The sequence below is a fragment of the Aulonocara stuartgranti genome (genome assembly GCF_965226115.1).
Source record: "Aulonocara stuartgranti genome assembly, chromosome: 11".
NCBI classification, from domain to species: domain Eukaryota; kingdom Metazoa; phylum Chordata; class Actinopteri; order Cichliformes; family Cichlidae; genus Aulonocara; species Aulonocara stuartgranti.
In genome coordinates, this window is record NC_138947.1 from 6798844 (window position 1) to 6815659 (window position 16816).

Genomic DNA, 16816 nt, shown 5'->3' on the forward strand with positions numbered 1-16816 from the left:
AATATCAGCCCATCTATTTTTTAAAATGCAGGTTTAAGGTACTTTTGCACTGGCTTCACTTTCCAGATATGAACACCAATTCCATCTTCCATATACGGCACACATATTTGCTTATTATTTAAGTAGAATGAAAAGAAAATCTCAAGTCCTGCTGCCTATTTTAAACTGCACTCCACACATTACAGTTGCACTTACCTCTGTAGGCACTGCCAGTGAAGGTGCAAGGGGCTTCATGTAGTTGTACCTCAGCAATGTCATCATGACGACACAGCGAAATAGCTCCAAGACAGCCGATGATGGCCTGAATATAAGGACACATTAAGCAACAACGCATCACTTAGATGGAATAATTATATTTTAATGTGAGCTAATATCAACTTCCTGTGCTGATCAAATAGAGTTGATGAGGAGAGATTTGGTTTGAGATATATTATTATAATAATAATAATAATAATAATAATAATAATAATAATAATAATGGATTGGATTTATATAGCGCTTTTCAATGCCACTATTCATTCACTCTCGCATTCACACACTGGTGGAGGCAAGCTACGGTTGTAGCCACAGCTGCCCTGGGGCAGACTGACAGAAGCGAGGCTGCCATATCGCGCCATCGGCCCCTCTGGCCAACACCAGTAGGCGGTAGGGTAAAGTGTCTTGCCCAAGGACACAACGACCAGGACAGAGAGCCCGGGGATCGAACCGGCGACCTTCCGGTTACAGATGCGCTTCCCAACCCATGAGCCACGGTCGCCCCACTTTGAAGTCAGCTCCAGTGTTGTGGTACTTGCGTCAACTGAATTTAATCTTATATTCACTCACAACAAAGCATGTATAGTAGGAGTGTGTCTTTATCTTGTTTCTGTTTCTTTTAGTGAATTTCACAAGCTAAGTATGCAGAGTTTTATTTGGTAACAATGAAGAGAAATGAAATGATTCAATGCAAGGTTCATAGTTTAGTTACTGAAAACAAGGGTACATACTGCTGACCACCCCACAGTAATATTAATACTAATGTTCAGACCTTTAACTCTGGGCTGGCAAAGACCTATGGCTCCCAGAGATTCTTTGAGAGTTTTTCTTTGATTCGTTCTTGGACCCCAAAAGAGGTTGGACTGTCTAAAAGCAAGCCATTTTCAGAATCATTGAGTTTAAGATGCAAATACATTATTAGGAATTAGCAGCTCAGAGGAGAATAAAGAACAACTGAAGAAATCTAAACAGATAAGTACAATCAACTTGGCATTTTTACTTCAATGCTAATTTTAACACTCCACATTTTGTATTCCTTCAAATTCAGTCTTTGGATGATTGCCACTCAAAGCTTGAGAACCTCTACCAAAGCCAGAATAGTTCTCAGTCTTGCTTTTCTCTAACCTCCCCGAGACATTTTTAACTGTTTAGTCTAATTTTTAAATCCTCTAAAAGTCTCTTTGAAAATGAATCCATAAAGAAATATCTGTACTGTACCTCTGGTCGATGAGGAACCCCAGAGACGTGAGAGTGAGCAGAACGTAGCCAGTCATACCCAGAATAGTTAACTGGGACAGTATCTAGGATTGAGATACATTTGCATACCATGAGAAATGCGGTCAGGAAAAAATACATTACCGTAGATTCAAACCCTTAAATCAATATCATGGCCAGTCAAGTTACAATCACAGGAGACCTTACTGGGAGAGCAGTCATAAACCGCAGAGCTGTAATGCCAACCAAAACATGTCTGACCTTCGGAATAAGTGTACTGGCACACACGATATGCTGCCTCTTACTTTACACTGACATGCCTAGTTTACATAGACGCTCTAATCATCCCAGATGGGTCTTGACAGGGGACTTGACCACAGTTGAAGAGACTGTAGTTTGAATCCCCTAAATGGAGCCAAAACAACCAACTTTGGAGGAGAAATCCAATGCAGATTCTCACTGACCTTTCCAAGCTATTTGGAACATACACACAAACAGACTTGCATAAACACAAAGAGTAACGTACGCTCTAATCTGTGTTCTCTAACCTATGGCCTTGGCTAAGGGCAGCCGTTGGAAAGCCATTGTCTCCCGAGGATGCTGTGGGCTGTCAGCTTTGGTTTATATTTCTCTGACACTCAATACAGAGTCTAACAGCCAAATCTCACTGACTGCTCCCATGCTGTAAATACCCAGAGGGCTCGCGCTTGCCAGCACAAAAATCAACCCATCAACAGGATGCAATAAAACTGTATTTCTATACGTTTATCCAAGTCATAACCCATAAGCTGCCATAAGCACAATATTACCAGGAGCCTCTTACAGGAACACAGATACAATAATGCTTTCCATGAATCAGACAAGGAAATAATTTGAGCTCAGTCCATCTGTGAAGGACTGACAGTCTAGGGTGACCTTCATTCATAGTTTATTAAGGCAGATGAATCACTGCAATGGAGTTCAAGGGCTATGGATACCATTATTTTTGGTAAGCGTATAATGAGAGGAGAATTGTTTTGATATCAAAGGTTATGTGAACTTTTCTGTGTCTGATAACCCGAGAGGCTCAGCAGACCAGATGTATTTAGTAACCTAATCTTTATTTCTTGTTGTTGTTTGTTTGTCTTTCTATCATCCAGGGGGCATGCAGCTGAGACACTACACTAGAGAGAAATTCCTCCATAAAGCCCTAAGTGTCATCAACTCACATTTCATTTCCAAGAGTTTTTAAAGAAACACTTTGTGCTTCTTTTGTCATGGTAATTTTTCAAGTGATCAACTGACAACTTGTAGCAATATCAGCAGAGGTCGGAAATGACAGTTAACATCTGGTGGCAACACTGTAAGGACTGATTGTGTTATGTTGTCTCTTGAGATGAGCAAATTAACTAATTACCCAGGCCATTATTGATGAAGACTGATCAAACAGGAAAAAACAAGCAAACCAAAAAAAAAAAAAAAAAACAGTGCCAGTAACATGTAATAATGAATCAGGTATCAGGTAAGTAAACATGATTCCTGTTATACTGAACTATTTTAAGGAGAGTGTGTTTCCAGCAAACCATTAAATGGGATAACAAAATAACACACCTGTTAATGTAAAGTAACAAGGACAGCTCTACAAACGACATCATCCAAAGTGACCACACATCTGAATAAACCTCTCTTCTAAAGTAAAGTAGTCTCAGCATTTTATATTTTGTAGAACTGATTGCACTCTTACTGTATTAGATTCAAATGGGGGGAAAAAAGCAGGGCTTGCTCTACTGTGTGATTCATTAGCCAATGAGCTTATAGTAGCTCTTGATTTTACAGTCAGAAATGCCCCCATGCTCATGTGTCTACCTTCAAAAATCTGAAATGTACTGTGGTGGGAAAAAAGAAAAAAAAAAACCTTTCACTTATAAGGCTCCAAATGGGACTTTATGCCATGAAGCTTCTGGCGTACAGCTTTTGTGCTGATGTTAATGCCTGGCAGTTTGGGAGTCTGTAGTTATTAAGTCAGTTATTGAGAGCATTGGTAACTATTACATGCACTCTTATATGCACTCTTCAACTTTACAATCTGCGTTGCAGCTGTTCTGAAATACTTCACAATACCACCATCTGATCGTGGAATATCTAGCAGAGTAAAAATCTCAAAAATTGACTTGTTGCATCAGTGAATCCTATTATATTAGCAAACTAATTCAGTGAGCTCTTTAGAACATTGCTTGTAAAGTCACAGTGCACTTATTGCTTTATTTCATACACCTGTGGCAATGCTATTGAGAACACCTTAATTCAGAGATTACCAGTGAAGCTCAGTACTTTTGCTCAAATAGTGAATATTTTTGTACTTTCGGTAATTTGCAAAAACTTCAAAAGAGTGAAAGCAAAACCTGTGTTTGTGCATGTGTGTGTGTGTGTGTGTGTGTGTGTGTGTGTGTGTGTGTGTGTTTCACTTTTGGTCTGCTGGGTAGAAATGCCCAAACATACTTTAAATGAGAAAAAGTTCTGATGGTCAATTTCCCTCACTGCCTCTAATAATAACCGTTTAAAATACGTACATGTAAAGCATACACACTGGCCTGATGATGATGTAATTGAAGAGTAGCTTCACTTGTTTGAAATAGCCATGTTTTCATGGCTTCGAATTAACACAAAGCACATAAATTGTCCGGCAGCGTGTCTTCAATTGTCAAGCTAAATAAGCAGCTAGCGAACATGTGGGTATAAATACATAAGAGTGACATGATTTATTGTTGGGCCAAGGAGCTCACTTTGTTATTTTCCCTCCAAGTCTGATGGCTGCATCCTGAAGGCTATTTGGTTTGGGAAATGGTTGACTCGACACAATTAAGGCGTTTGTGTTCACTGCTGGACCACCAGCTGGTGTTTCGTTCGCCAAAAGGGAGGGGATCCCTCGATGCTGGAGAGGAGGTGTGTGTGAGAGGTGACCACAACTAACAGAGCCCCAATGGAGGTAGCAATCGGGGGGGGAGGGGGGGAGGGGGGGAGAGAAGACAGGGCATTTTATTTAGAGTTTGAAGAGGTTGGGTGTGACAGCTCTTTCTGGCTAACCAAAACTGTGCCTGGGGGAAAAAAATCCTTCCAAAGATAACTGCTGGGGAGGTTCTTTTCTTTCTTTTTTTTCCTGAAGGAGGAGGAAGGGGGTCTTTTGGCTTGTTGGGTGGAAAATAATAGACAAGGTTGCTTTAAAGGGGAATGCTGATCCGTCATTCTGTCATGATGTTAGACACAGCTAGTCTTTTTCTGCTGGCTAAGTAGAGGACTCTGCTCCATTATGGACCAGCCACAACAAACTGGATAACTGGATGAATCAGTGTTGGAAAACAAACACGTAAACTCAGTCTTAAATTGGGAACTCTGGACCACCTTGTCATACTTTGAGGGATTACAGTAGCCTAAACAAATCAGTAGTTAGTCTAGACCAGGGGTGCTCAATACGTCGATCGCGATCGACCAGTCGATCGCAAAGGTAGTATTGGTAGATCGCATGGCATTAAAAAAATAGATGCCAGCCTATCATCCATCCCGTCACTTGATTGATACAGGGAAGCCAGTCAGATGACAGCAGATTTTTTCTGACGCTTAGGTCGCTGCGCATGCGCAAACAGCGGCGCGAAGTGTAGTAAAACTGACAAGCTAGTCAGCGAGTTAACTCCAATTTTTAGCTCTCGGTTTTTTCTCTTAAACCTGGCCGTCAGCAGCTACTGTCCGGACTATGCATCCCTGGCTGATTCAATTCAGTGCAAGTCATCAGAGTAAACTCAGGTAATGACAAAAAATTTACATAGTTAATTGTGTTGTGAAAAATTGGATATTGCGGTTATGCATGTATATACATTGTAGATATAAAGAATCCTCAATATATTTATAAATAAGTATATGTTTTGGATTTTTGTAGTGGGTAGATCATTTTGACTTGGTCATTTTATAAGTAGCTCACATGCGGAAAAAGTGTGAGCACCCCTGGTCTAGACTAAGCTACCCCAGATTTAATCCTATATATCTGACAAATCCAACTAAAAAAAGGGAATTTAAAGAACTCTATGAAGGGAGCTGAAGTGTCACCCTCCAAATAAAGTTTAATAACAATCACTTTGTCTAATGTGACAAATACATACCATCTTGTTTTCAAACAAATCATGGTAAGTCTTCAGCACCAAAAGGAAATGTATGACTGCATAAATTTGTACAGGCAGTGACCAGCTGGGATTATGAGGCACTTCCTTTCCGGTAACCTGTGAATGGAAAATAAACATGTTTAATTTCCCAAACCCTGATATTTTTGAACAGTTTCTCACAGCCAACAAGGCTTAAATACTAATTTTACCCTGATGGTAACAGTTTTAATGTCATGCTGTCAATTGAATTCAAAACTAGTACAAAAAAATCTTCTAAAAACATCATGTATGCTATTATTTCTGACTCAAAAAACAACTGAAGCCATTAACCAGTGACACATTACCCCACATTCACAGAAGCCTGTGAATAGTTAAAATAGTTCAAATGATGATAGAACATGCACCAAGACTATTCACAGGCTTCTTCGTCCACACACACAACAACAACACATGTCTGCTTTATGTTTGTGGCATTATCACAATAGTCTACAAATTTCAGATTGATAATCAATAAATTAATTTTCTCAGATGTTATGTTTACACAAACAAAGTTATAGTCACCCATGCCCAAGCAACGTACCCCTGTACAACTGCATGCTTGGGCATTTGAGGCATGTTCCTTAACATTTGACACACAGGTACTGACAGCAATGCTATGCTAATTTTTAATAACATTAGATGTAGGGTGTTAGGTCAATATAGGTTTTATTATTTGCTACACCTCACGCTAGTTTGCCTTAAAATGATACACATAGCTCCCATTGGACAAAGAAAAAGACGACTTTAAGGGTACTATGACATGCAACAGAACATAAACAACAACAGAATCTGTTGAACAAATAACGAGCTAAGCGGTCCAGTCGTCTCATATTAGGTTAACAGACTGGATTAAAGGAAACCGTCTGCAACCACCAAACTTTCTTCTCTAAATGCATGTCACCATTTTGCAGCATGTTCAGATATGTGCATGAATCATTTCCAGCAAATCATCTGAGTCATGCATGGCAAAATTATTCTCTACCAGTAATAACAGAAACAAAGAAAATGCCATTTGTAGAATGCAATTGCACCCAGTGGCTAACTCTGAGAATATGCCATGTATAAACACTGCATGCTGGTGGTGAAAAAACAAAACAAAAGGGTATGATAAAGATGAGGAAAAGATGCTAACCTTTAATTAAAAAAAAAAAACAAACAAACTTGTAAACCCACCCAATGTGCCTTTCTTCAAAAAGACATTTTCTTACTTTAGCATCCTACTAGTGGAATTTCAGAACTGGTGAAAATTAGCTTGTTGTTTTCCATTTACAAAGTCATCCAGGATTTATTGGGTGCAGCGGTTTCCCTTAAACACTGAGGAATATCTGAGTCCTTCTGTAAGAATTCCCTGAGTCATTTGACCTGTTTTTCCCTTCTGTCCAAGACAATAAGTAATTAAGCCCTGAGGACTTTATGGGAATGAAAAATAACTGGCCAATCAGCAATGCCTGTTTCTCATTCAGGGGGTTTCCCAGGATTTTGAGGAACCAAACCATCACATGTGGGTTCCCCCTCAAAATCCCATCCCCAACCCTGTAGATATTCCAGTCTGCTGCTCTGCTTATTCTCAGAGTTGAAACACGTTGAACCCTTTTTCCTCTTTCACTCCCCTCTTTTTCCTCTTTCCTTCACCAGCAGATATCAAGAAGTAGCCGCCTACATAAAGCCTTTCAAGATATTTCAGTTAAGTTCCAGCTCTGACCATGTTTAGAATTACCCTGCTGGGTTTAAAGAGCCAATTTAATCGTAAAGTCAAAGGGGACTTTTTTTTTTTTGCAGTCTGAAGCATGAGGGAACTAAATATGCGACACCATCAGCGTTATTTCAAAGCTAACCACCGGGGCATTCAGCTGGAGCCTGTATTTCTTTCTGCATACACACAAAGTCACGCACACACATGCACATTTACGCTAAACTGCAAGTGGTTTTATTCACGCAGACTGTGTTTAAAGACAGTGAAACTAAACTTATTGTGTCGCCTCTACAAAGGCTTTGCAGCTTTTATTTGATGTGGCAGTTTCTTGTAAAACTGGCAGAATATACGAGTCCTTCAATAAGGAATGCTCTGAGTCATTTAGGCCTGTGTGTTGTGTCTGTCAAAATGATGGGTAATGAAGCATGAGGGCATTTTGTCCTTAGAAATGATGCAAACCTTTGGATTGTCATTGTGGTCACCCAGCCGACGTTTACCAGGTTTCCAACTTGGACCGTTGAGGAAAGTTGACAGTTTGTTGCTGATAGTTTTGTAGGTTTTGGATTTCTTCCACAAATACAAGTAGTAATGCAACTAAAAGGGAAAAAAATACAACCAAATTAGACATTAATACATAATCAAACACTACATTTAACTGATGAATGCTAACAAAGGAACAGCAATAATCCTAGAATGAATGTTTCTATTTTCTTTGGGCAGAACATTGCTCATGCAGTGCTCTGCCAACAGTGATGGCAGCAAAAATAATCATAACATCCACCTGGCATTACATTTTATTGGCCTCTTTCACCTCAACTGGGCAGTTTGTTTAGAGTAGAGTCATAATGTTATAGTTACAAAATGGACACTCGGCCAGTGAGGGAAACATGAGCTCACACCTCATCTACCAAAGGTGTTTATACCCAGATGGAGGTGAGCTGCTTGACCAATCGCCAACTTGTGGTAGCCACATCAATGATGAAAGATGAGACTAACCTGCACATAGAGGATTTCAAATCTTTTGATGGGGAAAACCAGGCCGTACACGACTTGGTTGGCTTCTTGAGCAAAGGTACCTGGGGATGGTATGAATAGCGGTGTGCAAAACAAAATGATGTGAATAAATGACTCAAACTTCTATTCCTGTTATTTATTCTTAAAACCTGAGGTAATACATTAAGGTTTAAAAGTTTAAGATGTTTAAATATCCAACAAAGAAAACGTGTCACCAGAAAGACAAACATGAAATGAATCACATGTTTCTATTGTTATTAGCATTTTCTTCATCTTTAAGCTATTTGTCCCTCCACCCAGCTGCTAAATGCTCCACGTTCACCAGCTTTTCATTGATTTTATCTGTTGTTCACTTGACCAAGACAATAAAACTGAAGTGTAAAACGAAAATGAACTAAAAGATGCTAAAACTCTGAGAGGGTTAGTGACAGACAATGGTTAACAAAGGTTAATTCGGCCTCCAGTTTAACAGTGAAAATGCTACTAAGGGAATGTAGAAACGCTCCTTTGAGTCAGTATCCTTTGCATAAACTGACTTTTCTTTGAACATATACCCTAAAAACAATAAGGTACTATAAAAACACCAGGAACATCTATTCAACATCTATAAAACCACCATCAACTACAGAGAAGTGTGTTTCTCATGATTTAAACAGATACCCTGCACAGACATTTGTGGCAAACTGTTTTATTTTCATCACTGTAGTATTGGGTGATACCTTAATTTTTCAAGCCCAAGCATCACAGGTATGTCTGCATGTTCTCAGTTATGTAGGCCACGGTAGTCTTAAGCATTTGAGTTGAAAGGAACAGGATTTCTTTTCAAGTTCATGAAGAGGTTTCACTTCTCATCTGTGATGTTTCTTTGGTTCTAAAAACTGATGGAGTCCCAGGTATTTCAGGAGGAGTGCCTCTGAATATTCATATTTTGGACAATGACAACAATTTGAGAGGAGGCCATCTATTTCTACTGTGAGCCATCATCACCAAATTGAAGCATACGACACCAAATATTCCCCACCTATAAGTCACAGTCTTGACATCCCTTTGCAGGCATTTCAATCCCCACTCAAACCTTGAACCAGATGACCTTAACTTTTATGGCCATGTGGCATGGCAATGTCTCAGACTCCACATCTTTACTCCTGTGAGCATAATGACCCATGCCTGGGTTCACAGCCTCACTCATGTAGACTCACAATCACTCTCAGGACCACCTCCGAAGGGACAACCTCAATAGGGGTCTCCAATAGTTTTTGAAACTAAAGAAAATCAGATGAGAGGTAAAATATCTTCATAAACCAAAGAATTTCAGTTGTTCTGAACTCAAGTAATCAAGATCATCACAGACAGGAGAAACTAACAACACCTGGAAGACTTTCATGGTACAGAAAGTCCATCATACAGAAATTTGATCATAATTAAAGTATTTCACCTGAATGCTTTGAATCTTTGAAGGGAAAGTTCAGATTTCAAATTTTAGAAAAAATCTATAGAAATACAGTTTCCCGTGCAAGGGTTACTATTCAGTTTTGTGTATTTGAGGTCTGTGTGGCTAAAAATAATGCATGTCAACAGCAGCTATAAATGGTATAGTCAGTGCAAGAAGAACCATTTGCCTTTTGCACAAAACAGATGTGGGGGGCAGCACTGGTGGCATTAAGAATTAATCCCATTGTAGGAATTTTATTATTTTAGAACAGATACAAATGTTGATACAACTCAGTGGTGATCCAGCTGTCACACTCTACAAATGCCATCACAGACTAAAAGTTACACTGTCATAAATAAAGTACATTCACTTGCATTCAAAAGAAAAACAATAAGAAGCAAATACAAATGACTTACCAAATAATCTGTCCCAAATAATCAGAATACCACCATAGTTCTTGTCAATGCAATAAAGGTTCCGCCCTGTTGAGTTTACATTCGTGAGGTTGCTGTATTACTTATTCACATTTTAGATAGATAGATATAAACATTTTCAGAATTAACTCTGATCCATAAAACATCTCCAACATGTCTACTCATTCAATCTTTCAGTCCTTATGCAATGTTTGATGTAAACAGCGTAAGGTTGGATAAAATTACCGTCCTCTTACCATGATGAACTCTGTGGTGTTTTGGAGTGTTCAGGATCCACTCCAGAGGTCCAAGGTCTCTGATTAACTGGAAGAAAGATATAAAATCAACTTTAAAGTAATAAAGTTTCATTTTCCTTATACAAATTAAAATACAAATAAACCGTCTTTACTTGGTTTCCCAGTGACAGCATTGACGTGTTTAATTTCTTTTTGTCCTATTTGCTTCATTTATGCTCCAGTAAAGACAAAATTCAGACAGTAACCCTAACTTATTATTTTCCATCTCCCAGAGAAACCAGAATGAAACAGTTGTTGCTGTTATTGCCACTAGTCCAACTGCCTGTTTGTCGAAACACTAGAATAATCACTCTTCTTCCATCTGGTCCCATTCAGTCATCTCAATGTAATGTCTGCAGTCATTAACACCTGTGTGTATGTTGAAGGGCGCAGGGGGTCCCAAAACAGAGCAATAGTACCAAATATATATTACTTTACATGCAATAACAATTCTGCTTGGAATGAAGTGGACAGAAAACCCTTTTGCTGCAGTGGGTAAACTCACAAAGTTTCATCTTCTGGAGAGCAGGAATGCTACAGTACTGTAAGTGAAGGCAACTGGTATAACTGGTCTGATGGTGGCAGCACAGAAGTATTCATGTAGCTACCACAAAGAAAACTGTCAATGATCACAATGAATTTTCTTGAAAACTGTGGATGCTTAAGAAACAAACATTAAATAGTGGAATGATGAAACTTTATTTGAATTTGAATAAAACTGTTGCCCTAGTGTTTTCAATTGGCAAAACCATTTCTCTGACCAATGGAAATATCCATCCATCCATCTTCTTCCGCTTATCCGGGGCTGTGTTCCGGGGGCAGCAGCCTAAGCAGAGAAGCCCAGGCCGCCCTCTCCCCAGTCACTTCCTAGAGCTTGTCCGGGGTAACACCAAGGGCTTCACAGGCCAGCTGAGAGATATAATCTCTCCAGCGTGTCCTGGGTCTGCCCCAGGGCCTCCTTCTGCCCCAGGGCCTCCTCCCGGTGGGACATACCCGGAACACCGCGCCCAGGAGGCATCCTTGTCAGATGCCCGAACCACCTCAACTGTCTCCTTTCAACGTGGAGGAGCAGCGGCTCTACTCTGAGCCCCTCCCGAATTGCCGAACTTCTCACCCTATCTCTAAGAGAGAGACCCCGCAGGAGGTGCCATAGGGGTTGGGTGCATTGTGAGCCAGGCGGCGGCCAGGAGCAGAGGTCCTGGCGGGCCGATACCCAGCTACCAAGACTGGCCGATGGAAATAATTTGGGCAACTTTAAATCTAAACTAGTACTAAAAAAAGTTAAATATTCCAGCAAATTGCTGTTGGAAGCCTTACTATAGCTGTCAGAATCACTTTCAAATATTCATAACATCCATAATTACATTTGTTGCCCTGATTAACACACTCAAAAGAGTTAATTTCTCCAATAAATAATGTTATTTATGGTGATGTTAGCACAACAACTACAGTGTTGGAAAAAAGACATTGTTACACACACACACACACACACACACACACACACACACACAGAGTCTAGTCCAACACCCATGAGGTTTAAACCATCAGGAATACATTTTCTTATTCATTTCTTGTTGGAAGGTACCAAACTGATTCCTCCGTGAGTCATTATAGATTAAAGAGGTCACACTGAGCATATTTCACACAGTTCATGTTTCTCTTTTGGTTGCAAGTCATATTTCGATGGATCACATCAGTATGACAGACGGAGAAATGTGCGTGGTTGGACAGAATTTCTCTGCGATTCATTATTTCCACATAATGGCTGCGCCTGGCAGCCGAGCGTGAGAGTTTTATCTTGAATGAAAGGGGTCTCCACCACTTCACTCCAGCTCTGAAGCTGCAGCGAATAGTGAGCCAGTAAATTCTATGACATCAAAAAAAAAAAAAAAAACAGAAGGCATAAATTACATCCCTCAGAAAATTGTGACTATTACGACTGTTCTCACTAATAGCGCACTAAAAGATCGAGGGCGTTCCAAATCCATTCATTCCCTCTAACGATTGTGGGGATTGTAAAAGTGATACTCTCAGTCACTTTAAAAGGCAGACAGAATGGTCATGCTTCTGTTTGGAATATTTCATAAAATCTCATTATTTTTTATTGAATACAGGCTCCACTGCAACATGGAGTCCACAAAAGTCTGGCTTAACAGACAGATTAGCACTGGCACAGAGAGACAGACAACTTTACAGATTTTATTTTCCTATTGATTCTTTAAACAACAACCACATTAATTCAGGTAATACTAATCTGGTAGTGCTACATGCTGCCTGAAAATATTTTATAATTGCATCATAGAGGTGTAATACCTCTTTGACTAAACAATGAAGTTGCAGCCATGTTACTGAATTATGCCATTGAATAATTGACATATAAGCATTTTTCCAGACATTATGTCACCATAGATAAACAGAACTTTGAAAAACTACCCTGAATTGAAATCTGCAGAAGAATTCCCCAACGGTAAGGTGATTATCTGCCAGTTCTCAACATCCAATGTCTATAGCCAGGTGACTACTTAATGTCTATTTAGTTAATGCTTCTAAATAACTGCTCAAAAATGCCTGAAGTCTGTTGTAGAACCAAATATAACATGCAAAAACGTTTCATTTCAGCACTTAATTGTACCTCATTGAAATTTCGTTATTGTTAGAAAAGGAATTCTTACATATGCACTAAAATATTTAGCTTCAAAGTAACAGCTGTTCTTACAGCTGCAAACAAAACAATTTAAAAATATTGCAACTTTAACTCTGAAGGCAAACGTTCTCCTTTTTGGGAATGTTTCACTTTTTTAAGTTTCACTACTCCTCAGAAAGTAGGTAGCAGGTGTTTGCAGACAACTCTAGATCTTCCATGAAAAATGACTATTAACCTACAAGCAACCACTCAACCAGGCAGGAAATGCAGTTTGATGACGACATACATCCAGAGTCAGTAATGATTTAGATTCAGTTTAAGGGAAAAATATATATACATAAAAACATAACAAGTGAGTCGTTTTTATAGGAAAATGCCATTCCAAACCTTTAAACAGAAACAGTGTCATATTTATAATATACTGACACCAAATCTCTTATAAATACACACCTAGTGAAAACGTAAGCAAAGAATATGGAAAACTACCGTGGGTTAGTATTAAAATCAGGTCCTTGTTTTGGCATTTTTCCACAGAAAAAAAAACAAAAACAAACAAACACATACACTGTTGAATGAGCCTGTTTGGCATTTACCTCAGTATGGATCCAGAACTGGTAGAGCAGGTTTAATTGTATGTGAACAGCGAATATGGATGGAGGTACAGCCAGAGCCATCGGCAAATAGAAAACCTGAAGAAAGAAAGATTTCAACAGAAATCTAATGGAACCAGAGTACAATGTGACAGGGTCCCAATAACACAGGTTTATTGCTCCAATAAGGTGGAACTACAAGCCTGTTTTTGCTAAATGATGCTTTTATTATTTTCCTGACTGACTATGTTAAACAAAAGTAAAACAATCCAGGTAACAATGTCCTGTAGGTTTAAGTGTTTATTATTCAAAACTGAATAAAACTCTTTCCACAGTCAGAGATTTGAGTCTTGAAGCTTTCAAAGATTTAAGTGAAGCACTTTAAATTAATATTTCTATTCCATCTATTGTCATTTATTTCAATTTTTAAATGTAGCGCCAAATCCCAATAGTCAATTGCCTCAAAGTGTTTTATATTAGAAGTTATATATTAGGAGTCCATTTGTTAGGGACATATTTTGGGCAGATTTGGTGGTCAAGAGTCTTTACAGCAGTTGGATTGCACTTGAGTAAACGAGTCAAACTCCAAGTCCACTGTGATCAGAAGAATCAAGTTATCTAGTACTAAAGTGTGACTAGATTTCTTTTTCATTGTTTTTGGACAATGAGGCAGCTCCATGGTGCAGAGAAATAAAAAAAAACATCAAGTTTTGGATATGCAGACAATATTTCAGTCGTTCATCATCCAATGTTTCCCATGAAATTACACTGTATTCTTGTTGTTAGCAATGACACTTGATGCACCCAGGCTTAAATTAAAAACGTATGTCACAATGACATCAACTGACTCTTCAGTGAAGTCATCATCTCATCAACCTAAAACTACTGCTGGCACTGGTGGTAGTCCATGTTCTACGTTGCAGCTGTACAGGTCTGCACCTGGCACAGGTTCTGTTTAGAGTGGCCCTCCAGCTCAGAGCAGGTTTCTACACCACAAGCAGTAAAAGATGCAGTCTGCTACAGTGGACTTGGAGTTTGACTGTGGAATGAGAGACTCTTTGGAGATAGCTAGTTACTGTAGTTAGCCGAATCTCGTTTTTCAAATTACAACTGTCTAATACTGTAACTTATGTTTGAATGCAATCATGTTGTTCTATTAGAAAAAAAAAAATCTGTGTGTTTAAAACAAAGGCTATCACTTGAAACATCCTTTAAAAGAATGAATATTGTCTTACCCATGAGGTAAACGGCTGGGTGACAGATTGTCTGAGGGCAGTGGTAAGGTTGTAGTACTCTGAACTGTGATGAACCTGGTGAGCAGCCCAAAGGACAGCAACCTCTGAAGAGCAATCATACACACACACATTGTTAAAGATTAGACAGCAGCCATGTAGCCCTCTATATACAATTCATGCACTAGCCTTAAAGCCTCTCAGTATAACAAATGATTTATGCCAATCAAACCCTGCCCAATCCCCAAATAAGCAACTATACACTTTTATCCCCAGGAGGAGCCATTTTAACCTTGCTTCTGGCCAGCTGTGAAGAAAACCTGAGACCTGAGCCTTGCTGGTCATAAGGGGGTAGGGATTTCAGGCTATTATGACTATGGGGGTATTTGGCTGCAGCTGGTTAGCGTCCAGCTTGATGTCCCAGTGCTCCAGTTTACATTCCTCTGCTGTGTTGTGATACTTGCTACATTAATATCTGTGTTACACTTCATTTTAACATCCAAAGGGAACATGCTTGTTAAGTTTCACTGGATCTCCAGATCGTTTCCGGACCACCCCGTCTGGTCTGTGCTTTTTGGCACCTCCTGGCTACTTTGGCTTCTGCTGCTGTACAAGGAGAATAGTAACCTTCAAATACTTCAGAACCACATAACCCTATATGCAGACTATATATGGTAATATATTCCTTATAGTAAAAGCCCCAGTGATTAAATTAGGTTTGAGTTTCATATGGCAGCCTTGCTGTGTAATGCGATTACATTTGAGTTAAATTAGGCATTAGGATGTGTGAATGTGGTCACAATTGGGTGGTTGAAAATTAAATAACCTACGCTTAGAATTGGCTCAAACGGCACTTTATATTGTTTTATTATTATTATTATTCATTCATCTAAATGTTGTCTCATCAAGACATGCCCATATCTTTTCTGTCTAGGTTCGCCAACTCTTTGGAATTCCTAGGACTTCAACATTGACTAATCAAATGTAGTCAATCTTCATCTAAGACTTTCACAGCCTGAAACCTGTCACAGCTGACGCAGATGGCCAAATTAGAGCAGCAATTAACCTGAGCATGCCCCTAGTGTGGCTACAATGCAACCTTCACACAGAATAGAAAACTCAAATCAGGAACCTTGTTGTCAGGCAACTTTGTCAACCACTTCATGACCACCCCTGAAGTGAAGGATGGTAAAAGGTTCTTTTCACATCTCAGTTGTAGACAAGAGCAAAATCAATCACAGTCCAGGCTTAATAAAAATAAAATAATAATTACAAGAACTTCCATACTAACATGTCCAAGTGAAATTAAAAATACGGGTTGTAAAATTACCCATCAATACATAAAGTTGTAAATCAATATTTGACAAATCTGCTCTTGTCATTTACGGATTGGTTGGTGTTAGCAATGTCTTGCTTACAAATGACTAAAGAATAAGCATTACATAGAAGCTACAGAAGCCTACTAAGGATTTCCAAGGACCAGATCATACATGAGAACACCATATAAAGATGAAAGCTGTGAACAAGAACCCAAGAGCCTCACGTTTTGCAGGTTGCTGATATTGATGTTCATGTGTTCACTGTACAAACCAATTAGAACACTGTTAATGGAAGGACACTACACAGGAAGAGACACTTCGAGGACAATGGTTTATGAACAGCTCAGTGACACCTTTATAGAAAAAACAAGAAAATTACAAATATATAATGTTGACAAGTTTAACTCTTCCTTCCTCTCCATTTCACAAATCTGTGAGTTGTATTAAGGCCAGCAGTCATGAAACAAAAATGGGTCGCGGGTCTCTGCACCTGAACAAACAAACTGCTGAAAACCTAAGGTGAGTGGTAAGAGAGCGGAGGAGC

The 16816-nt window shown here is 39.2% G+C and overlaps 1 protein-coding gene across 1 annotated transcript in view; it reads right to left on the minus strand.

Moving 5' to 3' along the window:
- Nucleotides 1-16816, minus strand: part of agmo (alkylglycerol monooxygenase) — a 49244-nt gene that overhangs the window by 15765 nt on the left and 16663 nt on the right. The window contains exons 4-12 of the mRNA XM_082550503.1: nucleotides 14957-15060; nucleotides 13725-13820; nucleotides 10449-10515; nucleotides 10195-10260; nucleotides 8329-8408; nucleotides 7792-7926; nucleotides 5601-5717; nucleotides 1474-1556; nucleotides 196-301 (exon numbers count right to left, since the gene is read on the minus strand). Of these exons, the coding sequence (XP_082406629.1) occupies nucleotides 196-301; nucleotides 1474-1556; nucleotides 5601-5717; nucleotides 7792-7926; nucleotides 8329-8408; nucleotides 10195-10260; nucleotides 10449-10515; nucleotides 13725-13820; nucleotides 14957-15060 (854 nt within the window). The remainder of the gene's footprint in view (nucleotides 1-195; nucleotides 302-1473; nucleotides 1557-5600; nucleotides 5718-7791; nucleotides 7927-8328; nucleotides 8409-10194; nucleotides 10261-10448; nucleotides 10516-13724; nucleotides 13821-14956; nucleotides 15061-16816) is intronic.